The sequence below is a fragment of the Sparassis crispa genome (genome assembly GCF_003851025.1).
Source record: "Sparassis crispa DNA, contig_000010F, whole genome shotgun sequence".
NCBI lineage: Eukaryota > Fungi > Basidiomycota > Agaricomycetes > Polyporales > Sparassidaceae > Sparassis > Sparassis crispa.
This window is the reverse complement of record NW_020939758.1, coordinates 1,102,794-1,129,187: the sequence shown is the minus strand read 5'-3', so window position 1 is coordinate 1,129,187 and position 26,394 is coordinate 1,102,794. Positions and strand designations below refer to the sequence as shown.

General features: G+C 51.6%; 6 protein-coding genes across 6 annotated transcripts; 3 read left to right on the top strand and 3 right to left on the bottom strand.

Annotated features, from left to right (window-relative positions):
• Positions 1–397: 397 nt before the first annotated feature.
• Positions 398–3,039, bottom strand: SCP_1203790 (hypothetical protein; the record flags this gene model as incomplete). Its single annotated transcript, XM_027763261.1, has 8 exons — positions 398–618; positions 670–781; positions 833–1,276; positions 1,340–1,460; positions 1,520–1,588; positions 1,641–1,766; positions 1,828–1,961; positions 2,029–3,039. 8 exons carry the CDS (start codon positions 3,037–3,039, stop codon positions 398–400), a joined length of 2,238 nt encoding a protein of 745 aa, XP_027619062.1.
• Positions 3,040–3,923: 884 nt separating this feature from the next.
• On the top strand, positions 3,924–4,739 carry SCP_1203780 (hypothetical protein; the record flags this gene model as incomplete). Its single annotated transcript, XM_027763260.1, has 1 exon — positions 3,924–4,739. The coding sequence occupies one exon, from the start codon at positions 3,924–3,926 to the stop codon at positions 4,737–4,739; it is 816 nt and encodes a 271-aa protein (XP_027619061.1).
• Positions 4,740–4,767: 28 nt separating this feature from the next.
• Positions 4,768–7,517, bottom strand: SCP_1203770 (Galactokinase; the record flags this gene model as incomplete). Its single annotated transcript, XM_027763259.1, has 14 exons — positions 4,768–4,821; positions 5,036–5,098; positions 5,159–5,170; positions 5,316–5,323; positions 5,383–5,541; positions 5,602–5,865; positions 5,947–6,279; positions 6,338–6,501; positions 6,555–6,570; positions 6,623–6,735; positions 6,790–6,896; positions 6,956–7,241; positions 7,296–7,382; positions 7,438–7,517. 14 exons carry the CDS (start codon positions 7,515–7,517, stop codon positions 4,768–4,770), a joined length of 1,746 nt encoding a protein of 581 aa, XP_027619060.1.
• A 1,089-nt stretch (positions 7,518–8,606) lies between these two features.
• Positions 8,607–9,809, top strand: SCP_1203760 (predicted protein; the record flags this gene model as incomplete). The annotated part of the gene is made up of 3 exons (XM_027763258.1): positions 8,607–9,209; positions 9,261–9,372; positions 9,424–9,809. 3 exons carry the CDS (start codon positions 8,607–8,609, stop codon positions 9,807–9,809), a joined length of 1,101 nt encoding a protein of 366 aa, XP_027619059.1.
• A 9,316-nt stretch (positions 9,810–19,125) lies between these two features.
• Positions 19,126–20,488, top strand: SCP_1203750 (hypothetical protein; the record flags this gene model as incomplete). Its single annotated transcript, XM_027763257.1, has 2 exons — positions 19,126–20,121; positions 20,189–20,488. 2 exons carry the CDS (start codon positions 19,126–19,128, stop codon positions 20,486–20,488), a joined length of 1,296 nt encoding a protein of 431 aa, XP_027619058.1.
• Positions 20,489–21,791: 1,303 nt separating this feature from the next.
• Positions 21,792–23,068, bottom strand: SCP_1203740 (GroES-like protein; the record flags this gene model as incomplete). Its single annotated transcript, XM_027763256.1, has 5 exons — positions 21,792–21,911; positions 21,968–22,371; positions 22,425–22,620; positions 22,674–22,755; positions 22,812–23,068. 5 exons carry the CDS (start codon positions 23,066–23,068, stop codon positions 21,792–21,794), a joined length of 1,059 nt encoding a protein of 352 aa, XP_027619057.1.
• Positions 23,069–26,394: the final 3,326 nt, after the last annotated feature.

Sequence of the window (26,394 nt, the reverse complement as noted above, 5' to 3'; positions counted from 1 at the left end):
CGTCCGTTGGAGTCTCCGTGTTGGTTCTATCCACTCTGTATTTTGAGCACTGTACTAGTCCATTTAAAATTCATATCTGTAGAGCTTGTTTACTGTGTACGTCAAGACTAGGTAAAACAAGAGTTAGTACATATGTGGGGATGTAGCAGAGAATATCATGTCAATCTTAGTAAATGTTGAAATGCCAGTCACTTTGGATGTAGCGAAGCACCAGTGTCACTCACCTCTCCACACCACTCTCCTCACCTCGTAAATTCTACCTTTGCAATCCCTCGCCCTTGCAATCTGGGCATTACAGAGAGAAAATCCTGCTCCCAACTTCTCGCGGGGTCTTCGGTATCGCCTCCGGAAGAGAACCGGAAGATCACCTGCTCTAGCAGGGAGAACTGAGACGTCCTCAATGGCCCGCGCGCTCCATCCGGAGTAATACATCTTTCGCACCGTCCAGCGGTGTAGCGTTATATCCATAGTGAAATGAAAATGTCAACGAACACATTACTCGACTGCATATATGTCGAGATAGTAACTCTTCTATCGAGCCAAAATCTGTACGATCGAGTCGGATAGGAATCTGGAGCGACCGAAGGCTCGTCAAATGAACCATGCTCAAGCCTTCTTCTGGCAAAAACCTCAGCAGTCTACCTGGGGTATCGTATAAGAAAAACTGACCTGATACGAACGACTCCATCCATTCATTGTCTGCTCTAAATGTGAGATGCTGAAGAGACGAGCCGACAGCGCGCAGTAACTGAGCTAGCCCAGTGAGTTCCACGTCATCGATCTGAAAAAGAGGTAGACACAAGAACTGCAAGCAAGGATAAATACTACGTACGACGAGATCATTCCATTGGAAGCGGGACCTGTAACAATCCAGCGCAAACGGATTTGAGCCGTGTTCCAGCCAAGATACGTTCCAGAATTCAACGGCAAGTAAGTTCGGAAAGCTCGAGACTAGGCGGGCGAAGTCCAAGAAAGTTCGAAATTCGACGTGAAAGAGCCGCAGATCGGTAACGGAAGCAAACACGTGGATAGCTAAGAAGTAAATTGGATGGAGGGGAGCCACAGACGGCGTGGAATAAGGCGATTCGATAGTAAGTGACGTCGTTGCTCGCGTTCTTAATCCTAAATTGTCCCACGTGCTTTTCCCCAGATGCGTAGACACACTTAGGTTAAGTTCGTCGTCTCTAAGACTAGCCGCTGAGTCAATGTCGCCGTGTTGCTGGTGCTCCGCACGGCCACCATGAAGAACCACTGCCGCTATGAACCACCACCACCACTGTGGAGACCGCGGCACACTGTAAACGTCTGGCTCGCGGATTCGGACACCTTTTTCGCTCACCTTCGAGAAGGCCCATAGACTGCACGTAACGATTAACGCGTAAATCCCCGACGCGGCCTTAGCGGCAGTTGAGCGGCCCTTAACGCACTGCAATTTCTTAGACCCTCCGCTATCCCACTGGCTATTTCACCCATATCAGTATCGTGAGCCTATCGACAGCGAAGGGGCGGTCAACAGTACAGGCAATTTTCATTGACGATGGAATAAACATCCGAAGTGAGGGAATTATCACAGAACCAACGGCTAAGACTGTCATCGAATACGTGAGTAATTACTCGCTCCCTAGTGCAGAACAACCTACAGGTCCGTATCGTAAACATCAAATTTAATTCGCAACTGCAGAGCATAGAGTTTCGTGAATGGCCTCACCAGCCTCGAGGGACATCGCCACGAGCCTGCGTGAGTCGCCGGATCCCTCGACACTCCACTATGAATACTCGCAATCGGTCTGCCAGTGTTCATGCTCGATGGGCATAGATTTCACTGACATGTAGCGCAACGAGGGACCCACATGTTGCAAGAGTATGTCCTGAATCTGCTGCCGGAGACTGGTGCGCGAATGCGCCACAGATACACGGAGACAGTGGAGGTTCAACGAGGCGAGGAGTGGGGATATTACGCGCTAATAAATAGAAAACCAGAGATCAACGCGATACGACAATTGCATCATCAAGACCGAGTGTGCTTACCAGCCATTCAGTAACAAAGGAAAACACTCGAACACCATTTTCAAGCACCCTCATGGTATCCAACTCTAAGTCCAGATACCTGAGCTGTGGAGAAAGCGCGACAAGGCATGTCCAGAATGCAAGCAACGGGCGGACAAAGATTTTCAGCGAGAGCGTCAGGGGCTGGACGAACTGCAGCACACGCAGTGCTTGTCCAATGTCCTCTTCTGTCGTCGCGATCCTCATCCAAGACGCGTCGAGGCTTACATTGCGCACAGTGCGCGGCGTCGGTGAGAGAACCGCATCTGGTGTGGGTCCAAGTATCTCGCCCAGCCACACCTCCACACGGTCGAGATTCGGGAACGGGAATAAAACTGCGGGGATCTGAGCATAGTGGAGGCTGAGGTGCTGCAACGCCACGAAAGGCGCTGCGGGTTGGCCCACAAGCGTGTCATCTTCGATCGTGATGTTGAATAGTGAAAGCGTCACTGCGTGTCGCAGAGCAGAAAGCTGAGAGAGATGGAGTACAAGCCGAGGATACTCCATAGGGCAGAGAAGCTGCACTTTGCGCGGCTTACTGCGCAGTCTCAGGAGCATCTCCCGCACAAGCTCGCGAGCATTAAACAGGGTGACGTCCTCGAGGTCCTCGAGGGCAGCGAGAGTAGTGCTGATCCGCGGTTCCGCCTCGATGAAGGTGTCTGAATGATGCATGTGGATCGACCGCAGTCTGAGAGCCTGTTCAAACACGTCCGCGAGGAGTGCGGCATTGGAAACGTCGCCCACAGGAGCTACAATGACGAGCACGCGCAAAAGATCCATAGGGGTTTGCGGGCTGCTGAGCATGTATCTGCAGAATGCAGCGAGTTGGAAGCACGTCCCGAGAACTATGGCCGAAAGTGCCTGAGGGAGCGCGATGAGATGGAGATGGCGACAGGTCTCGGACAAGCGGCGAGCATCGAGTGGATGGAGAAAAGAGGCGACAAGGAGGAGAACATCGTCGTTGAGGGACAGCAGGCGCATGGACAACATCATGATGCGCCTGCACCAAGTACTGTGGTCACTGCGGCAGGCGCTAGTTGTAAGGCGCTTGTCTAACTTTCCTTCTACCGCGTCTCACCGTTCAGGACCACGTACAACTTCCCCGACTTACAGGTGGTTGCACAATATTGGCCATAGGGCGATTCCATCAAATATTCTCAAGAACGTACTCCGCATTATTGATTACTTGGCGAAATCCTCAAATCTTACGCTGACGATCGGGGTTCACGCTTCGATATCCTTGAATATCTCTGTCGTGTTGAAGTACCACGCATACGCAGAAATATTGTTGCAAGCGACTAGTGACTGGTCAAGCAAGCTGGTGAACGTTCTTGTCGGATAAGCCATACCTCAGGCTCCTGCCAAATTCTGCGGTGGACCCACAAAGGCGATGCGCTGGGCCATCTGAAATGCACTCGGCTTGCTTTTTGTCTGCATACCCCACTACTGACATAACCGTGCTCGCCAGATATCCAGCATACGCATATGGCATTTATCATTCGTTACTGAGTCTTTTTCTGGAGAGTGCGAATCCCTAGCTTGTGGTTCCGATATTCCTGTACGTTCTCAGACTCGACTGAAACCTCAGTAACTGGTAAGTGTTTGAAGACCCAATGAGGACTTCTACCGTCTATATTATTCTGCTGCTCTGGCCATCTTCAGGGTAAGTTACGTCCCCGTGTGTATCGTGGAAATATCGAGCGACTTTCTCCATATGGTCGGCAGACCACAATCTGGTGTAACTCGTATTGTTCCTAACGGAGGCCACTCAAGCCACCAAATCCCTTAAAGTTAAACGCGGTAGCCAGAGCAGCGGTCGACCACATCCCATATCCCTCACCCCCGTCCTGCAGCACTTAGTAGCTCTCCACCAAATAATGAATATGTTCAAGCGTTTCTTTTCAAAGGCTCACTCGAACGGATACGCCGCGCTGCGTTCTTATGAGGAGGCACCAAACCCTACGCAAGACATCCATCTTCCCTTCTACACCTCTCTTCCTTCCCTCCACGACCCGCGGCAGTTACCCGCGGCCCATGTACACATCGATCTCCGTCTTGCGAAGTCATTCGGTGGCGCCACAGCGTCTGACAAGTCCTTTGTCGTCCCTCCCATACGATGCGCCACACCGCAGTCTTCATTTCTGCCATCACATATCATACCGGAGTTCATCCGCTGGGAAACGATTAAAAGCGGCGTGCATGAATATTGTCGCCCGATCGGCTGGGGCGTTGTCATCGTGCTATCGTGCACAGCAGTAGCGATAGCATGGTCGTGTTTTACCGTGCTCATAGGTGTGCTGGTTTTCCAAAGCACCCACTCGGAGCCTTACATTCAGGCCACTGGCGGTGTATTCATCGAGGCAACTGTCGGAGCCTCTATCCTGGGTGGCGCGGCAGGGTTGTTGCTGTACAGCAGTTACCAAATCGTGGTGATGGGGCCAGAGAGGAGGAAGGAGGAAGGCCGCATCGCGAAGCTGTATGGCCATAACTTGCTTCCCGTCATGTGCGTAACCCTATGCGGCGTCGGGTTGGCGGCACAGTGCCTCGGTATGGCGGTTCTTAATGGGAAACATTCGGGTGGGTTGGGCGCGGGCAACGCTCTTATCGTGAGCGTCGTCGGGCAGGTTCTATCTGGTATGGCCGTCTTTCTAGGCACCTTGGAAGGGAATACAAAGAGGTCGTATAGATTGTAGCGAGCAGATCTGCGTATGTCAACTCACTCTAACTTTGCGTCTTCTGCTCTGCTTCACTTCCGCAGCTGTAACGAACCGGTCCCTAGCACGTAAGTATTAATATCATGCCTTCAAGGACTCACATGAACGACCATAAACCGAATGTAGCCAAAAGTTTGACAGAATGAAGTTTAATCGCAAGTGCGAGGAATCTTGATCGATATCGTGAATCGATCTCAAGGGTAGTACGTCACAATGTAAACGATTCAACCCAAACGACGAAGCATTGACGCAGGAGACAGATACAATATGCTCACCGATTGCGTCCACACAGTCCAGTCAACTTTCACTGTTTCAAAATATTCCGGATATAATATCGTCTAGATGCATTAGCAAAGAAGATTATCGTGAAATGTATCTATATATATAGATACACGTACGGCCAATGCTGGCTAGAGACGAGTGACTGGCTGAGATAAGTGGCCTGTTCTGATTGTTGAGTTCTCTTCTGAGTGTCATATATTGTACCTTCCATGACTACAGTCCTCGTATCTTACATTCTCAACTTTAACCTCACTAAAACCGCTACGACTCAACCTTATACACTGCAGAGACGAGCTATAAGCGACAAATAATCGAAATATAATACAGCCATTCTGCTCACCACATGCGCCGCTACTTGGCTTCGTCGCAAATATCGCATCATGCAGCGCATCACCTTCGAGATTCTTGTATGGCCCGTATACTGCCTTAATCCGCGAGATGAATTCGTCCACCTTATCTTCCGCGACAAGAGATACCGTGCATCCGCCCCACCCAGCACCTGCACATCAATGCGAATCATCGGCCGCAGATATTAAATTATGTAATTGGATGAACGCACCAGTTAGTCTGCTGCCGTACGCTCCAGCTTCCCGCGCGAGCTTGGTAAGCGCGTCCAGCTCAGGACAGGAACATTCATATAAATCCGCACAGCTTGTTTGAGACGCGTTCATGAGAACGCCCAACTCCACTAATGTGCTTTCTGGCAGAGTCGTGTCGGAGGATGCAGCCGCACGGAGACAGACGTCGCGGAACTGTAGTACGCGCAGAGCCTCGGAGAAAACGTGTTTGGCGCGTTTGTAGAGCTGGAAATGTGTCGCCTCGACTGCGAACAATCAACAACGATAAAACCGTGGCATTAGCGTCGGTCATGGTTAAGAGACTCAGAAAAGCGATCCAAACGTACCGTCCACCCACGACAAATACAGCTCATGGAACTGCTCGGGCGAAAGGCCACTCCACTGCACCATCTCCTCCAGTGTCAAACCTTCCTGTCCGTCGGCTCGGCTCGGCTTCAGCTTCTCAACTTCTGGCAGAATGCGTTCGAGCCCTGCGCGTAGGGTCTCGACGTCAAGCGTCGATGGTCCGCCCTTAGTCTCTGCAATCCCTAGCCACCTACCAAAGACTTCACGTAGGGTCGGCCGCTCCGTGGGCCCCAAGGACAGGCCGAGGCGGAGAGCCAGGACACGTGCCCCGACCAAAGTCTCGACCACCCGTAAGTTGTAGCGCGTCTTCGCACCTATCAGGGTGCCCATATTCAGACATTATACGACGAGAGAGCTGCACATAACACGCACCTACGACCTTGTCACTGACGACAAGCGAGTTCGCACAGACGAAGACCGCGCGGGGGGTTGTGCGCGGTGTCGGAAGAGGGATGGGCTCCGCAGAAAGCGAGGGGAAGAAAGTGATGTAAAGCGCAGATTGGGGAATCGAAATCACCGACGCGGCTTGATCCATTCTAGACTCCTGTCAATTTATCCGGTCCTCTAAGCCGGACGACCAATTACTTACCCACCACTGTTCACGCCTGAGTAGAAAGAGCGTTATTCAAGGGGGTGGTAAAAGTACGCGATACGTACCGACGCGCTTCTCATTCTCCATATCCATTTCAACAAGCTGGCCTTTAGTTAGTCCGGAGAGCTTGTCGTTCACGGCAAGAAAGGCGAGGGTGGACGCAACAACCATCGCGGCACTGAAATCCAGAGCGGTGAATTCTACTGATGAGACTCGATGACATTGGATTTACCTCGATGACAGCCCAGATCCAGAGGGGACCGAACCTGTTACGAGGAGATTGACCGGAACTGGCCTAGTATTTGGCGCCGATGGAGGGAAGAAGCGATTAAGAATACCCTGAAAGCTGCTGTAAGCATCGTCGCAGAAACTGTCGCAGTGACAGATAATATACGCACATAATATCCTGCCTTAACATAGCTTTCCCATCTCAGCTCCTTCTTATCGATCTCCAAAAACCAGCTTTCCTCATTACTCGCTGCCTCCGTCCCCTGCGCGGAAGGTAAAAGCGTGTTCTTGAGTATAGGTGCAAAGGTCTGACGGGTATATCGCGGGTTGAGATTTTCTGCAGTGACACCGCCGAGACGCTCGTCGGTGGAGGGACCGCACGCAATCAAAATGTCGCTTTCCACGGCAGCAGGGAATACTCCGAACAACGCATAATCGATATGCTCCCCGATGAGACTGATGAATGCACAGATCAGAAGCATGCTCAGCCTAAAAGAAAAAAAAACAGACTTCACTCTGCCCGGCGCACGACAAATGTACGCAGGCTTCGTTCCGTAGCGTTTCTCGAACTCCTGGACGAGATTATCCCACCGTGTCCTGCAACAGATTGTCTCGGTGAGCGCTGATTGACCGTCAAGGTGTATATACATACGCCTGGAGAGCTGCTGTCTGCAGATCAGTGTGTATCTCGTTCAAGGACGTGAAAACAGGAATAGGTAGCTGTGCGGCCATGACAATTCAGATGATAGTGTGATGTCTCGCAGAAGCAGAGCCCGGAGCGTCTTATGGAGTCCTCAGCAGTGTTTCCCAGCCCGAGACCGGGCCGGATGTCTCATCGTAAGCATTGTAGCACATGCGAACAGGGGCCATTTCATGTCCTAGATTGAAGTGGACGAAGACTGCTAGTCTCGCCCGCTGTACATTCGAGAGAGGCTAGTAAAAGGTGAAGTGTAGATGCAGCATATTCAACGGGCGACGTCACGGCAATGATACTATAGAGTTTGCGGGTAAGCGCCCGATGGGCGCCCCCACCCTTCTATTATGATAATATATGGGCGGATTTCCACATACGCCGGCCTAACCACTGCCACCAGTGGCACTGCAACGTCTGGGTTCGACGATGAGTCAATGACATCCAGCTAATAGGATACACGGCCTACGTTATACCACTTGTGGGTTTCAGGTGCTTCTCCTTCCCCGTGTCACTGACTATCTTGATCACCACAGAAGGCAGGGTGGACCACAAAGCGAGGCCCGCCTGGGTGAGGCAGTTGGACGTCTGAGTTGTAGAACCACTCTTGCGCCTGTGATGTTTCGCCGAAACTTCGTAATATCCTGCAATCCTCTGTGGCAATGAACGTCGGCGAACCAATGTTATCCTATTGCACCGTTTGGGATCGCAGTCGACTGAACATCAATAGATTGACTGCCAAGTATGAAGGTCAAAATCGTCCACGTTTTCCAGAGTATGCCCACGCTTTGCGCCAAAGTTTCGCTCTTCTCCATATGTCCAACACAGCTAATATATCGTGGTGGAATTGACGATAGATATGTAGGACCATGTTAATTGAAGCGTTAAGAGCGATGCTCAGTGCCATGCCTGGCTCTCTCACCTTCTACCTTCACTGTCAGGTCATCTCTGCGCGTACGATTGTTCCTCCTAACATTCTATCCCACCTATTGATGCGATCATCTTTTGCCCAGTGATTGCACCACTTACTTCATTCTGCACAGTATCGAGTACACTCCGTCCGTGGACTGTGATGCTACCTGCAGCTGTGGCCATGCATGCAGTCTAGGAACCTCACAGAGCATTGAAGAATGCGCTCGGGGGGGTCCTGCCTGCCGCCTGAGATCTACGACCTTATAATTGATCTCTCGCGGGAAGAGTCATCGGACGAACGCAACTACACCACGCTTCGTTCCTGCACTCTCACATGCCACGCCTGGCTCGCCAGGGGCCAGTATAACTTATACCACACAGTCGAATTGAACACAGAAGAGCAACTACTCGCATTTTCGAAGTCGACCGAGCTGTCCCCACGCCTTGCTCCGCTTGTTCGGGAGTTGATCATAAAACATCCGGACGATAACAAACCCTTCAGGTTAATGAATATCTTTCCTACAGTTTTTGCGCGGAGGCTCCCACAACTGAGGTCACTTACTATCGAATCGCCTTATGCCACGCCGTCTGTAGCTCCCTTCCATCCAATTTACTTCTTAGCTATCCACGCGTTTGCTTCCGTTACCGACCTGCAGCTCTTTCACGTCGAATTTCGGACTTTCTTGGACTTCGCCCGCCTAGTCTCGAGCTTTCCGAACTTACTTGCCGTTGAATTCTGGAACGTATCTTGGCTGGGACACGGCTCAAATCAGTTTGCGCTGGATTGCTACAGGTCCCGCTTCCAATGGAATGATCTCGTCGTACGTAGTAGTTATCCCTGCTTGCAGTTCTTGTGTCTACCTCTTTTTCAGATCGATGACGTGGAACTCACTGGGCTAGCTCAGTTACTGCGCGCTGTCGGCTGGTCTCTTCAGCATCTCACATTTAGAGCAGACAATGAATGGATGGAGTCGTTCGTATCAGGTCAGTTTTTCTTATACGATACCCCAGGTAGACTGCTGAGGTTTTTGCCAGAAGAAGGCTTGAGCATGGTTCATTTGACGAGCCTTCGGTCGCTCCAGATTCCTATCCGACTCGATCGTACAGATTTTGGCTCGATAAAAGAGTTACTATCTCGACATATATGCAGTCAAGTAATGTGCTCGTTGACATTTTCATTTCACTATGGATATAACGCTACGCCGCTGGACGGTGCGAAAGATGTGTTACTCCGGATGCAGCGCGCGGGCATTGAGGACATCTTGGCCCGTCCACAGTTCTCCCTGCTAGAGCAGGTGATCTTCCGGTTCTCTTGCGCAGGCGATACCGAGGACCCTGCGAGAGGTTGGGAGCAGGATATTGTCTCTGTAATGCCCAGATTGCAAGAGCGAGGGATTGCAAAGGTAGAATTTACGAGGTGAGGAGAGTGGTGTGTGGAGAGGTGAGTGACACTGGTGCTTCGCTACTTCCAAAGTGACTGGCATTTTAACATTTACTAGGATTGACATGATATTATCTTCTACATCCACGCAGATGTACTAACTCTTCTTTTACCTAGTCTTGATGTACACAGTAAACAAGCTCATCTACAGATATGAATTTTAAGTGGACTAGTACAGCGCTCAGAATACAGAGTGGATAGAACCAACATAGAAATAAATTCATGCAGTACACAGAAGGTTACAGAGCGGATAGAACCAACATGGATATAAAACCATGAAGTACACAGTGGGTTACAGAGAGTGGATAGAACCAAGACGGAGGAGCACATCTTCTCCAACACATAATGTGACCATTACAGAGTGGATAGAACCAACACGGAGACTCCAACGGACAAGATGCACGTTACAGAGTGGATAGAACCAGCACCTTCACCTCCGCATGATGTGCAGCCAACGCAGGTCTTCTCTCCTCTCTCCGTCGCGTGTCACTTTAATTTCTTTCCCTTCCCTCCTCTTCTCCCGTCCCAATCATGAACTCTTCTTTGTTCGCCGATCCCCTTTGTTTGACTTCCACCTCCATATGGGATGGCCAACAGGCCGACTACCCAGATCCGCTCATCGACCCCTGTTCATTCTTTCACTCTTCGTCGGCGCGTGCTCTGTCGTGCGTGTTTCAGTAACTGAACATCATATGCTGACATATAGGCCTCGCCGTACAGTTCTGGCTTCTCACCTCTCGAGCCGTTGCCCCTGGGGAATGTTTCAGCTCCCTGGCCTACACTTGAGCACTCGCTTCCTGAGACGAACATCTTCTCCACATACAACATGCACATGACAGAATGGAAAGAACCGACGTCGAGATCTTCAAGAATTGCTGAACGTCGAACCCAACATATTGCAGTAGAAAGCGAGTGGATAGCGAGAGAATACAGCAACTGGGGAAGGTCAAGGGCGTCAGCTTCGCTCACTAGACGCGGTTATCGAGCACTCACAGCGCACAGCAAGTACTCCGAGCAGAGACGGCCCTTTATTAGCACTGTGCGGTCATCCACTCAGTGAGCCTGTGCGACAATTATCGAGGTGAGTCGCGGTGAAGGCTCATCTATAACGAACCGTTCAAATGTTGTGCGCATCTCCTGCGCCCCACTCACCGTTAGCACAAAGCCGTAGACTTTATGCCCAACTATGCGGAGCTGCTCATGGACCTGCCCATAGGCAGCCCCCCACTGCGGGATAGCATTGTCCCAGAATGGCACGAGTCGAAGATTGCCTGAGTTATGTGAGTATGGCTAATACGAGAAAAAGCATAGCGGTACTCACGGTAAGATGCGCACCGGGCGGCAATGCCCGCGGCAATTAAAGCTCCCCCAACCCGTCAATCGCACTCTTGAGATACAAATAGTCTCAGCGCAGTTCTCGAACAAACGGAAAGGTTACTGACTAGACAACGCTTGATACGCATTCTCATATGTGCTGTGCCGGTACTGCAGAAAAGGAATCATTAGGATAGTGAAGAGACAGACAGTCGAGCTAACGCACATCCATTCCAAGATAACGTGTGCAGTCCACGGATGAGTTTGTCTGAATGAGGTCCAGAGCTCATAAGCGGTGACTCGGGATACCAAAGTTCGTTTTTGCATGTCTAGTTGAAGTGCGGAGGAGTGGGATTAATTGAGGAAAGCTCGCACCTCGTAGGGTCTTATATAGCTCGAAAGCCCGGCGCTTACGCCAGTCAGCAACTTCGGCAGCCACAAAGCAAGCAGCGAGATGTTCGCGTCACGTTGCAGCACAAAGACAATCGCCTTAGAGACCAACAATAGGGAACGTGCCATGTGTCCGATGCAGAATAGTTGCTAAGCAAAGCAAGAAAAAAAATTGGCACGAGTAGGCGCCTTCCTCCTCTCTGGCCCCATCACCACGATTTGGTAACTGCTGTACAGCAAAAACCCTGCCGCGCCACCCAGCATAGAGGCTCCGACAGTTGCCTCGATTGATACACCGCCAGTGGCCTGAATGTAAGGCTCCGACTGGGTGCTTTGGAAAACCAGCACACCTATGAGCACGGTGAAACACGACCATGCTATCGCGACTGCTGTGCACGATAGCACGACGACAACGCCCCAGCCGATCGGGCGACAATATTCATGCACGCCGCTTTTAATCGTTTCCCAGCGGAGGAACTCCGGTACGATATGTAATCGCAGAAATGAAGAGTGCGGTGTGGCGCATCGTATGGGAGGGACGACGAAGGACTCGTCAGACGCTGTGGCGCCACCGAATGACTTCGCAAGACGGAGATTGATGTGTACATGGGCCGCGGGCAACTGCCGCGGATCGTGGAGGGAATGAAGAGAGGTGTAGAAGGGAAGACGGATGTCTTGTGTAGGGTTTGGCATTTCCTCATAAGAACGTAGCGCGGCGTACCCGTTCGAGTGAGCCGTCGAAAAGAAACGCTTGAACATATTCATTAATTGGTGGAGAACTACTAAGTGCTGCAGGACGGGGGTTGAGGGATATGGGATGTAGTCGACCGCTGCTCTGGCTACCGCGTTTAACTTTAAGGGAATGGGTGGCTTGAGTGGCCTCCATTTGGAACAATACAAGTTACACCAGATTGTGGTCTGCCGACCATATGGTGAAAGGCGCTCGATATCTCCACGATACGCACGGGGACGTAACTTACCCCGAAGATGGCCAGAGCAGCACAACAACATAGACCGTAGAAGTCCCCATTGGGTCTTCAATCACTTACTAGTTACTGAGGTTTCAGTCGAGTCCGAGGACGTACAGGAATATCGGAACCGCAAGCTAGGGATGCGCACTCTCCAGAAAAAGACCCAGTAACGAATGATAAATGCTATATGCGTATGCTGGATATCTGGCAAGCAGGGTTATGTCAGTAGTGGGGTATGCAGACAAAAAGCAAGTCGGGTGCATTTCAGATGACCAGCGCATCGCCTTTGTGGGTGCATCGCCGATTTTGGTCGGAGGTATGGCTTATCCGACGAGAACGTTCACCAGCTTGCTTGACCAGTTACTTGCAATAATATTTCCGCGCATGCGTGGTACTTCAACACGACAGAGATATCCAAGGATATCGAAGCGCGAACCCCGATCGTCAGCGCAAGATTTGAGGATTTCGCCAAGTAATCAACAATGCGGAGTACGTACTTGAGAATGTTTGATGAAATCGCCTTATGGCCAATGTTGTGCGACCACCTGTGAGCAGGGGAAGTTGTATGTGGTCCTCACAGGTGAGAAGGAAAGGTAGACAAGCGCCTTACTACTAGCGCCTGCAGTGACCACAGTGCTGCAGGCGCCTCGACAACTTACGTGGCGTCGCAGCATCTCGAGGTACCACCACTATGCTCAGATCCCCGCAGTTTTATTCCCGTGCCGGAATCTCGACCGTGTGGAGGTGTGGCTGGGCGAGATACTTGGACCCACACCAGATGCGGTTCTCTCACCGACGCCGCGCACTGTGCGCAACGTAAGCCTCGACGCGTCTTGGATCAGTACAGCGACGACAGAAGAGGACATTGTACAAGCACTGCGTGTGCTGCAGTTCGTCCAGCCCCTGACGCTCTCGCTGAAAATTTTTGTCCGCCCGTTGCTTGCGTTCTGGACATGCCTTGTCGCGCTTTCTCCACAGCTCAGGTATCTGGACTTAGAGTTGGATACCATGAGAGCGCTTGAAAATGGTGATCGACTGTTTATCCGTGTTACTGAATGGCTGGTAAGCACACTCAGTCTTGATGATGCAATTGTCGTATCGCGTTGACCTCCGGTTTTCTATTTATTAGCGCGTAATACCCCCACTCCTCGCCTCGTTGAACATCCACTGTCTCCGTGTATCTGTGGCGCATACGCGCACTAGCCCCCGGCAGCAGATTCAGGACATACTCTTGCAACATGTGGGTCCCTCGTTGCGCTACATGTCAGTGAAATCTATGCCCATCGAGCATGAGCACTGGCAGACCGAGTGCGAGTATTCATGGTGGAGGGTCGAAGGATCCGACGACTCACGCAGGCTCGTGGCGATGTCCCTCGAGGCTGGTGAGGCCATTCACGAAACTCTATGCTCTGCAGTTGCGAATTAAATTCGATGTTTGCGATACGGACCTGTAGGTTGTTCTGCACTAGGGAGCGAGTAATTACTCACGTATTCGATGACAGTCTTAGCCGTTGGTTCTGTGATAATTCCCTCACTTCGGATGTTTATTCCATCGTCAATGAAAATTGCCTGTACTGTTGACCGCCCTTTCGCTGTCGATAGGCTCACGATACTGATATGGGTGAAACAGCCAGTGGGATAGCGGAGGATCTGCGAAATTGCAGTGCGTTTAGGGCCGCTCAACTGCCGCTACGGCGGCGTCGGGGATTTACGCGTTAATCGTTACGTGCAGTCTATGGGCCTTTTCGAAGGTGAGCCAAAAGGTGTCCGAGTCCGCGAGCCATACGTTTACAGTGTGCCGCGGTCTCCACAGTGGTGGTGGTGGTTCATAGCGGCGGCGGTTCTTCATGGTGGCCGAGCACCAGCAACACGGCGACGTTGACTCGGCGGTTAGTCTTAGACATGACGAACTTCACCTAAGTGTGTCTACGCATCTGGGGAAAAGCACGTGGGACAATTTAGGATTAAGAACGCGAGCAACGACGTCACTTACTATCGAATCGCCTTATTCCACGCCGTCTGTGGCTCCCCTCCATCGAATTTACTTCTTAGCTATCCACGTGTCTGCTTCCGTTACCGATCTGCAGCTCTTTCACGTCGAATTTCGGACTTTCTTGGACTTCGCCCGCCTAGTCTCGAGCTTTCCGAACTTACTTGCTGTTGAATTCTGGAACGTATCTTGGCTGGGACACGGCTCAAATCAGTTTGCGCTGGATTGCTACAGGTCCCGCTTCCAATGGAATGATCTCATCGTACGTAGTACTTATCCCTGCTTGCAGTTCTTGTGTCTACTTTTTTTCAGATCGACGACGTAGAACTCACTGGGCTAGCTCAGTTACTGCGCGCTGTCGGCTCGTCTCTTCAGCATCTCACATTTAGAGCAGACAATGAACGGATGGAGTTGTTTATATCAGGTCAGTCTTTCTTATGCTGAGCCCAAGGTAGATGGAGTTTTGCCAGAAGAAGGCTTGAGCATGGTTCATTTGACGAGCCTTCGGTCGCTCCAGATTACTATCCGTCTTGATCGTACAGATTTTGGCTGGATAAAAGAGCTACTATCTCGACATATGCAGCCAACTAATGTGCTCGTTGACATTTTCATTTCACTGTGGATATAACGCTACGCCGCTGGACGGTGCGAAAGATGTGTTACTCCGGATGGAGCGCGCGGGCATTGAGGACATCTTGGCCCGTCCACAGTTCTCCCTGCTAGAGCAGATGATCTTCCGGTCTCTTCCGCAGGCGACATCGAGGACTCCGCGAGAGGTTGGGAGCAGGATATTCTCTCTGTAATGCCCAGATTGCAAGAGCGAGGGATTGCAAAGTTAGAATTTACGAGGTGAGGAGAGTGGTGTGTGGAGAGGTGAGTGACACTGGTGCTTCGCTACTTCCAAAGTGACTGGCATTTCAACATTTACTAAGATTGACATGATATTATCTTCTACATCCACGCAGATGTACTAATTCTTCTTTTACCTAGTCTTGACGTACACGGTAAACAAGCTCATCTACAGATATGAATTTTAAGTGGACTAGTACAATGCTCAAAATACAGAGTGGATAGAACCAACACGGAGACTCCAACGGACGAGATGCACGTTACAGATTGGATAGAACCAGCACCGAGACGAACATCTTCTCCACATACAACATGCACATTACAGGATAGAAAGAACCGACATCGAAATCTTCAAGAATCGCTGAACGTCGAACTCAACATATTGCAGTCTGCGGCGCGCGAACTCGCCTCGACCTTTCGGTCCCGGAGGTGGATCACCTTCCACACATAGCCATTCTTCAGCTCCATGCTTGAGCTCCGTGTCCAGGTAAGCAAACAGCAACGGTAGTCCTCGGTTCGTTGACCTAGCCACTGTGGGAAAAGAAATCAGCAATATGATCTCGGAGGGCGAGTGAAAACGTACGAAGAATCGAATCATCGGCTTGGCGCTTTCTCGCCCGTAGCCTTTGTTGATCACGACCTCGTCACGCCGGGTGTAGTCCGGCAAAATTCTCAATTAGGGTGTCCCTCGCTGGAAAGAACTTATCTCCATTGTTGCAGAATTCGAACGTCAGTGCCGCGTTTGTTTGAAATTCACGCGAGGGCGTGCAACGCTCTTGCGGAATCCGGTCAACCACTAAGTAGCTCTGTTCAATTGGTTGCTGGTCCAATACAGGTTGGTTCTGTTCAATCACTAGCTGGTCCTGTTCGACTACTGGCTGACTCTGTTGAACTTTTATTAGTACAGACAATTTAGGCCTCAACATCGCATACCTCGATGACAGCAGGATGCCTAAGAGCTCCTGCAAGAGTAGCTAGAGATGCGAGGTGTCGGATGGCGCAGTTCCCCATTTTCCCACCTCCCCTGGGCAGGCCCATCCATGGTCATCCTGTAGCTTTTAGTCAGATCGTCTTATTGAAAGACATGGTGAAGGACGTACATAGGGGAATCTGTCATTCTGTGCGGGAAATACTGTGAATGTGGTGGACGAAAACCTGAGCTCTCTTCACAAACCCTGCAATAAACAGTCAGTTTCGAGCAGATGTAAGCCCTCCTGTCGTCCAAAACCCAAAATCGGACAACACCACAATGCCGACGGGAGGTGCGTGGCACAGCGAAAGATGCTCTGGTCCGCGTGCTGCAGGCGCTTGCACATCCGTAATCCATGGTGCTCCATGAGCAGGGATGGAAAATCCTCCGTTACGTGAGGAGGGTACTGCTCGACCCGGAAGAGCGTGTTCCTGCTGAACAAACGGGGACTGTACACTGACGTCCGCCATATTTGCCATGGAGTCAGACATAGATTGTTCACACCTGAGTTGAGCAGTGGCATCAGTATCGGTGAGCGAAAGAAGACTCTGACGCACAATATATACGGATCATGAAAGAGGGGAAATCCTAGGTCACGCGCTGAGCGGCCGCACTCCGCACCGTCGATTTCTCTGCATATAATACAAACCCGCAAACGCATCTGAGACTAATAATGTCAGCGCAGTTCTTGAACTCACGGAAAAGTTACTGACTAGACAACGCTTGATACGCATTCTCATATGTGCTGTGCCGGCACTGCAGAAAAGGAATCATTAGGATAGTGAAGAGACAGACAGTCGAGCTAACGCACGTCCATTGCAAGATAACGTGTGCAGTCCACGGATGAGTTTGTCTGAATGAGGTCCAGAGCTCATAAGCGGTGACTCGGGATAACAAAGTTCGTTTTTGCATGTCTAGTTGAAGTGCGGAGGAGGGGGATTAACTGAGGAAAGCTCGCACCTCGTAGGGTCTTATATAGCTCAAAAGCCCGGCGCTTACGCCAGTCAGCAACTCCGGCAGCCACAAAGCAAGCGGCGAGATGTTCGCGTCACGTTGCAGCACAAAGAAAATCGCCTTAGAGACCAACAATAGGGAACGTGCCATGTGTCCGATGCAGAATAATCGCTAAGCAAAGCAAGAAAAAAAATTGGCACGAACAGGCGCCTTCCTCCTCTCGGGACCCATCACCACGATTGGGTAACTGCTGTACAGCGGCAATCCTGCTGCGCCACCCAGGATAGAAGCTCCGGCAGTTGCCTCGAGGAATACACCGCCAGTGTAAGGCTCCGAGTGGGTGCTTTGGAAAACCAGCACACCTATGAACACGGTAAAACACGACCATGCTATCGCGACTGCTGTGCACGATAGCACGACGACAACGCCCCAGCCGATCAAGCGACAATATTCTTGCACATCGCTTTTAATCGTTTTCCAGCGGAGGAACTCCGGTATGATATGTAATCGCAGAAATGAAGAGTGCGGTGTGGCGCATCGTATGGGAGGGACAACAAAGGACTCGTCAGACGCTGTGGCGCCACCGAATGACTTCGCAAGACGGAGATCGATGTGCACATGGGCAGCGGGCAACCGTGGCAGTTCGTGGAGGGAATGAAGAGAGGTGTGGAAGGGAATATGGATATCTTGCATAGGGTTTGGCGTCTCCTCATAAGAACGCAGAGCGGCGTATCCGTTCGAGTGAGCCTTTGAAAAGAAACGCTTGAACATATTCATTATTTGGTGGAGAACTACTAAGTGCTGGAGGACGGGGTTTGAGGGATGTGGGATGTGGTCGACCGCTGCTCTGGCTACCGCATTTAACTTTAAGGGATTCGGTGGCTTGAGTGGCCTCCATTTGGAACAATACAAGTTACACCAGATTGTGGTCTGCCGACCATATGGTGAAAGTCGCTCGATATCTCCATGATATGCACGGGGACGTAAGTTACCCAGAAGATGGCCAGAGGAGCACAATAATATAGATGGTAGAAGTCCCCATTGGATCTTCAACCACTTACTATTTACTGAGGTTTCAGTCGAGCCTGAGAATGTATAGGAAATCGGAACCACAAGCTAGTAACTTCCAGAAAAAGACCCAGCAACGAATGATAAATACCGTATGTGTATACTGGATATCTGGCGAGCAGGGTTATGTCAGTAGTGGGGTATGCAGACAAAAAGCAAGTCGAGTGCATTTCAGATGACCAGCGCATCACCTTTGCGGGTGCGTCGCCGATTTTGGCAGGAGGTATGCGGCCGGCTTATCCGACGAGAACGTTCACTTCACCAGCTTGCTTGACCAGTCACTAGTCACTTGCAATAATACGCATGCGTGGTACTTCAACACCATAGATACCCAAGGATATCGAAGCGCGAACCCCGATCGTCAGCACATGGCCCTGAAAGCGCGGTAGAAGGAAAGTTAGACAAGCGCCTCACGACTAGCGCCTGCCGCGGTGACAGTGCTGCAGGCGCCTGGACAGCACATGAGCCTGCTGTCCCTCAACGTTTCCAGCTTCAAGCTCAAGTTTAGAGCGCGACGGTCGGGAGTGTCACGCTGCGCTGAAGCCTTGCTTATAGAGACGTATGTTGTTCTAGTTTTATATTTCGCGAGCATTTACCCTTCCGGTCGTTTCACACTCAGACCATTGCGCGCCTTCGCTTAGCGCACTGTCGACCTCTCGAACACGTCTCTACGTTCTCAAGCGTCTCGTACGATCCCCTCCAGCAACGACTCTTTCTTCCTATCTAATAGTTTGCGAGCCTAAACCAGCGCCCTCTGCCACGAGGTGACCGCAACAGACGCTTGGACAGCATGAGCCTGTCCCTCAACGACGATGTTCTCTTCCTTGTTACCTCTTTTCTCCATCCACTCGATGCTCTCCGCTTGTCCGAGACCTGTCGCCATCTCCATCTCATTGCGCTCCCTCAGGCACTTTCGTCCATAGTTCGCGGGACGTGCCTCCAACTCACCGCATTCTGCAGATACATGCTCAGCAGCCCGCAAACCCGCATGCATCTTTTGCGCGCGATCGTCATCGTAGCTCCTGTGGGCGACGTTCCCAACGCAGCACTCCTCGCGGACGTGTTTGAGCAGGCTCTCAGACTGCGGTCGATCCACATGCATCATTCGGACACCTTCATCGAGGCGGAACCGCGGATCGGCACTGCCCTCGCTGCCCTCGAGGACCTCGAGGACGTCACTCTTTTTGATGCTCGCGAGCATGTGCGGGAGATGCTCCCTAGACTGCGCAGTAAGCCGCGGAAAGTCCAGCTTCTCTGCCCTATGGAGTATCCTCGGCTTGTACTCCATCTCTCTCAGCTTTCTACTCTGCGACACGCAGTGACGCTTTCACTATTCAACATCACGATCGAAGATGACACGCTTGTGGGCCAACCGGCGGCGCCTTTCGTGGCGTTGGAGTACCTCAGCCTCCAGTATGCTCAGATCCCCGCAGTTTTATTCTCGTTCCGAAATCTTGACCGTGTGGAGGTGTGGCTGGGCGAGATATTGGGACCCGCACCGGATGTGATTCTCTCCCCTACGCTGGGCACTGTCCGCAACGTAAGCCTTGACGCATCTTGGATCAGGACCGCGATGACAGAAGAGGGCATTGTACAAGCACTGCGTGTACTGCAGTTCGTCCCGCCCCTGATGCTCACACTGAAAATCTTCGCATACCCGTTGCGTCCATTCTGGACATGCCTCGTCGCGCTTTCTCCACAACTCAGGTATCTTCATCTAGAGTTGGATACCATGAGAGCGCTTGAAAATGGTGATCGACTGTTTGTCCCTGTTTCTGAATGGCTGGTAAGCACACTCGATCTTGATGATGCGATTGTGGTATCGTGTTGACCTCTGGTTTTCGGTTTATTAGTACGTAGTACCCCCACTCCTCGCCTCGTTGAACCTCCACTGTCTCCGTATCTCTGTGGCGGATACGGGCTTTGGGCACACCGTGCCACAGATGAGAGACCTACTCTGGAAACATATAGGTCCCTCGCTGCGCTACATATCACTGAAATCTACGCCTCACCCGCATGTGGACTGGCAGACCAGGTGCGAATATTCATGGTGGATGGTCGAGGGATCTGGTGACGCACGGAGGCTCGTGGCGATGTCCGTCGAGGCTGGAGAGGCGATTCATGAAACTCTCTGCTCTGCACCCACCGAATAGTTCGGTGTTCTGCCCTGGCGTCGCGCATTTGTGACGCCAGTAAGCGTTGAATCTGATTATTTATACATGATAGCCTATTCTGTGACCTCGCGCTCGCTGCGCACATATATTTATTCGTTCGTTGATGACAACTACTATAGGTGACTCTGGGCAACTCTTGCTCTGTAGACCAGCTCACGATACTATGGGTGAGGAATTTGAGGGCCGCGGAAATTGCAGCAGAGGGAAAACTACCAATCGTAAGGTGCGAACGAAGTCAATGATTCTGAGCATTCTCCAGAATGTAGGCTACCAGTACCAGTCCGCGAGAACTCTATCTTACAAGAGATGCCCGCGATCCGAGGGGACGCATACACAGACGCATGCAGTCTGGCCGCAGAATTATCGAAGACGCGCGCTTAGATCAAACATGATCGGAGTATGTAATCTAATCGCATGACGTCCTCCTTCCAAGTTGACACATCGCGCCCAAATTCTAGAGAAAGCAGTATTTTATCCTCGTTTCTCCTGATCCAAGGAAATACCCCAATGGCCTTCCGGTACGTCCTCGTTGTTCCTCCCTGAGAAGAGCTATCATTCAACTTGCCAGCAAGCCTACCAGCGGTCATCCTTCCCACCCGGAGAGTATTATGTAAGGCTTATTGACGGTCCTGTGCAATGGGAGTTCATGAATCCCTTTGGCGCGTAAGTGTTTCGTGCCCCATGACCTGCGAGTGAGCCTGCAGTCCGGTGACTTAACGCCTACAACTATAGCAACAACGCGATCAAGGTGCATCCAAAGCTTCCTACGTTCGGGTTCCCGTCTTCGAAATACTTGCTCGCTAGCATTTCAGTTTGCTTAGAAACGAATAGTCGTACTGGCCTAATATCGTTAGTAGGTTCGGTAGACACCAGATACAATGCCAGCGATCTGCAAGCGAACGTCCGCCTAAAAGGCGGAGCGAGCCCGTTCAGAATCCAATGACGGGAGATATTCGAGGAGATATGCCTTGCAGTTCACATGATGATAACGAGATACCAGGAAGCCTTCCAAGGAGAAGATTGTTGGGCACGCGCAGGTAATAATGCAAGTGAAAGGCGGGCTAGTAAACTCCAGAATAGGAGGAAGATTTAGTGAACTTTGTCGCACCAACATGCCCGTTGCTGATGGTCCACAACAACACAGGCAATCTGAAATCCGTCCATACACAGAACAAAGTGTGACGTACAAACTTCTTAGTACACAAAAATCGCTGATAATACAAGATTCACGGTGTACGAACTGCTCTTACAACTTCCAAATATAACCTGGACGCGCGACGGTCTACGCCGTCTCCTGTGGGCGCGCGATGAGCTTGGCCCCGCTGACCTTATCGGCCTGCAGCCTCGCAAGTCCGCCCGGTATACCAGCCAAACCACCCGGCAGCACCTCGACATGGTTCGGCTACACCACAGAAAAGCGTCAGCCTCAATCCGCCACCCAGGATCGCACACGCGTACCTTGATTGCGCCCTCTTCGAGCAGCGCCGTGAGCTGAGCATACAAATAATGCCCGGCCTGGCGGTTCGCTGGAACGTTGGTGTTTCCGAATACGTTGATGATTTTCTTGTCTCCGCCCTTCGCCTTCAGCGCGGGGTCTACCTGATCCCCTAGCACCAGGAGAAGCTTGCCGTGCGGAGCGAGGACTTGGTACGCAGTGTTCTGCGTGTCTTGCAGGGCGATCACGTCAAATACGGTCTCAATGGGCGCGGTCGTGATTTTGGCAATGGCGGCCTGCAACGCTGCGGCAGAGAGATGCCGGTCGAGGACGTGCGTGGCACCCTGCGACGTGAGCAGCTCCGTGTTGTGCAAAGAGGCGGTGGCGATGATGGGTGAGAACCCGGCGAGCTTGGAGAGCTGGATCGCTGCGGGAACGTCTCAACATCTGTCTGCTTCGTCAAGAAGGTGACTAACGCACCGAATTGCCCGACGGAAGAGGAACCGCCAAAGATCGCTATGGGATGGCCTGCGTACTTGCCGCGGCCACCCTCCCTCCAAGGAGGTAAGAAGCCCGCGCTTGCCTGCAGGTTCTCGGGATAGAAGAGACCAAGCCCAGCGGTTGCAAGACAGAGAGGGATCGACGCCGCTTGGTCGAACGTGAGCTTGCTCGGTATCTAGAAGTATCTTTATAAGACGCCAAGATGCACGGGCAAGTTAGGAGACATACTTTAGCAGTGACATCTGCATAGACGAGGGTGTATTGTTGGAACGTAGCATGTGTAGGATGTCCAATCAAGCCCTGTGACAACCTGACGGTAGAGCAACGTGGTCAGAACTTAATTTCGTGGTATTACACACGACTTACACTCTGTCGCCGACAGTAAACCCGGTAGCCCCCTCGCCGATCGCTTCGACGGTGCCTGCAACATCTCCACCGAGAATGGCAGGATACTCGGTGATCATAAAGCCTCCAGCTTGTATCTTCCAGTCGACAGGGTTCAACGCGGTAGCCTCGACTTTGACGAGCAGTTCGCCGGGGCCAGGGGTCGGTACCGCAGTCGTTCCGACCGCGAATTTCCCTTGCTTAGACTGGAGGAAGAGCACTTTCTGCTGCGCTGACATGGTGTAAAGGCAGTTTCTGAAATGAGGGCGAGCTCAAGTCGTTCCGGGAGAGTATATATGCAGTTAGTGTGGGGAATCCAGATGCTCAGGAGGTGACGCAATATGGTGAAAGGATGAATCAGCTCAGGAGCTGATTCATCGACAGTCGCAGGAGGCCTAGAAGAATGTACAATCCTAAAGATTCTGGCCATGGGAAAGAGCGTTGAAACGGGTTCTGTGGTATGTTTAAATTTCGGGTCGCCGCGTATGTAACAAGTTTGACCCATGGCCACAGTTCGGTCGGATTCCACGATGGTTGGATTCAGGGAAAACAGTAACCAAAATTTGACCGATTTTGACCTAAGGAAAACATCTTCCGACGTTGTTGTCACCAATATTAATGTGTAGCTGACTTCAGCCCTAGATTGAGGAGTAAAGCAGCCTTTAGAACGTCCTGGGACACGGTGACCTAAACGATCGGACTTCGCCGCCCGCGGATGTTGATCGGATCTTCGCCGCCCGTGGAGATCTAGATGTCGAACGGGCGCGACAGAGTTCATGCTGCAGAGGCGTCCCGGCGTGTTTTTGAGTGGGGATTTTTATGTACATGTACAGGGGTGCTATAGCGTACAATCGAGCAATTTTTGCGAATTTTTCGAGGCCACAGGAGTCCCGGGATTTGAGTGGATGTGTTGCTCCTAGCCAGATTACCTAAAGATACTCATCTAAGCGAGTACGTGGCGGTTCTCGGGCTAAATCGGCGTGTCCCATGAAGAATATCGCAACTTCATGGGACACGCAGTTTTTGGCTGGCGGCCCAGCGGGCTGCGCGTCCCATGCCGAATTTCGATTCTGAGGCTTCATGGGACAAGCAGCCCGATATGGAAGGTCTTCGCGGATCTATTCGTCTAGCGACGCGAGGGAGCGCCCGATGATCGCGGGCGGAGGGGCGGGGCTCGTGCTGCCTGTCGGCTAGGTGACGCGCACGCTCCGTCGCTCCGGCCCTGCCGCTCGCCGCGGGGCGACGCATTGTAAGCGATAAGCCCCGATCGGGCTAGGCTTGCGTCCCATGGCTACAAAGTCGAGCCGGCAATTTAAATATTATTATTCTAACACAAGCGCCTATTGGGTTCGGGCTTCCCCGCGCGGCACAGGCGCCAAAGTCAGAGTGGCATATGCATCCGTGAGACTAGCCACGAATTATGCACAATAGCAAGACACTCTACCGCGAATCTAAATCCGATAAAATTCTATAGAAACTGTGACTCCAGAATAAAGACCATGACAATCAGACACGAGCGCCAAACGCCCAATTCAGGCTAGCTTGTAGCAACGACCACCTCGATTCATCCATTCTCCTACTCAAGGGTCATATGTTAGGTCGATCTGTGGCACGCGGATCGCTTTGAAAGTCTTCCGGCGTAAATAGAACCTGGAAATCGCGCCGTAGTACGAGGCGACGAGCCCGATGACCCCGCCGGCCGTGTTTAGACTGGGAAGCCCTGCGCCACAAGTCGCCAGTATTGAGTTGAGAAATGGGGAGGTGGCGTACCTGAAGCAGTTCGCCGAGAGACAGGCAAGAGCGAGAATGGTCGAGAATTGGAGCACGAACGCGATGGGCAGTGTGGTAGGTAGGGATCCGATGCTGTAGGAGACGAAGGTAAGCTGTGCTCGAAGACCTATAACCGCTTTAGAAGACTTACAAGAAGACCGTGGTAATAAGCTGGGAACAAAATAATCAGTTGAGTTTCTGAGGACTCGAGAGCGGTCGAATGTACCACCAGATTGCCAGGAAAATACTGATCGCATTACACAGGTACGGGGGTGAGGAAGGGAAGGCCTAACATCGACAGCACATGTGTCTTGAGTCAACTCTTTACAGTTGTTGCTGCTGGAGGTCTCTGTCATTCCAACAATCGGTTTCCATCACTGAGTCAGGGTTAGATAAATAATTGAGGGGGTGGAATCGAGGGATAAAGGGTTCTATATACCTCTATGATTATCAACCCCAAGACACGACGCCGAGAGGTCAAGAACAACAACAATGGGAATGAGCTCGCCTGGAACGGAGTCGAACGACATGCATTAAACCGTTTCACTGCTTATGTCGGGAGTCATTTGGTGTTTAGGCAGCGGCAATTGGCGGCTGTACCAGAAGTGCACCGAGAGATAGAGGTACTAAATACCCTGCCACTGGAGGTGAGCCCGAAAAATTTGGTGCGGCAACCTTGTGAATGGTCGCTGCACCAGAAGTGCACAGAAAGATAGAGGTCCTAGCTACCGCGCCACTGCAAGCGAGCCTGCCAAAGTGGCGCGGCGACTCTTTGACCTGCAGTGATCCCATTGCAAAGAGAGCTAGAGTGAAGTTGGCGCGAGGTGGCTCTCTTCGTTGAAGAGCCTCGGGGATAAGCTGTTGTGCTGCGTTGATCTCAGATGATGCAACAGATGCTCGCACATAGGAATTCCAACAAGAGACGGATGCTGAGAGCTGAAATTGGAAAAGCTGCTCCTGACCATGGGTGTGCATGAGAAGCCATGGGAACAGACACTAGCCAACTGGTTGAAACGACGAGAATCGCGAGATCGCGGAAAGAGGACTCAAGGCACGCCGAACGACGGGAGAGCACTATATTCTTCAGTCTGCGGGACACGAATTTGAACGACCTTGAAGTATAGTGTGTAGCCAAGGCATAAATTAGGGGCGTTCAGTTGTATCTGCGAAAGCGGCTTTTCGTCGCTGTTGCTTAAGACCACATGACCTGAGCATCATGTGCACGTTGTTGCGTTCTAGCCGTGACTGTGATCACTCACTAGGGTTAGCTAGGGTTGGGAAAATGCAAACGTTTGCCGGGCCGCCGATGGTGGCTGGAGACCCAATCTGGGAAAGCTAACCCCTCAAGTGGAAACATCGGGGGTTTCCGGTGGAAAACCTCACAAACTCCGGGGACCCATCGCTAACCCTAGCATATACTCTCAGTCTGCACATGATCCTCGGATCACGCAAAAGTCATGTGCCGGTAAGCTGCTTTCTGAGAAAGCGACGAAAGCCGCTTTCGCAGATACAACTGAACGCCCCTAATATTCCGTGGTGTACCTATACGACGAACTGACAGTGGGAGTTGTCAGCGTGACATGGAACGCGTCTGTCACGTATTCGTGATGCGGGCCAACCGTGACCATGGAACAATCGGTCTGAACTTGGTCTGAACACAGTTGGCGGTGTACCGAGGCGGACCCGGTCTTGGTGAGTTATATGCGACTATCTGACCTCTTGTCCATCAATTGAGCGTGGCGGCCCACGGTAGGCTGGGGACTCGTAGATCAGGCCCTTACCACCCATCCAAGTC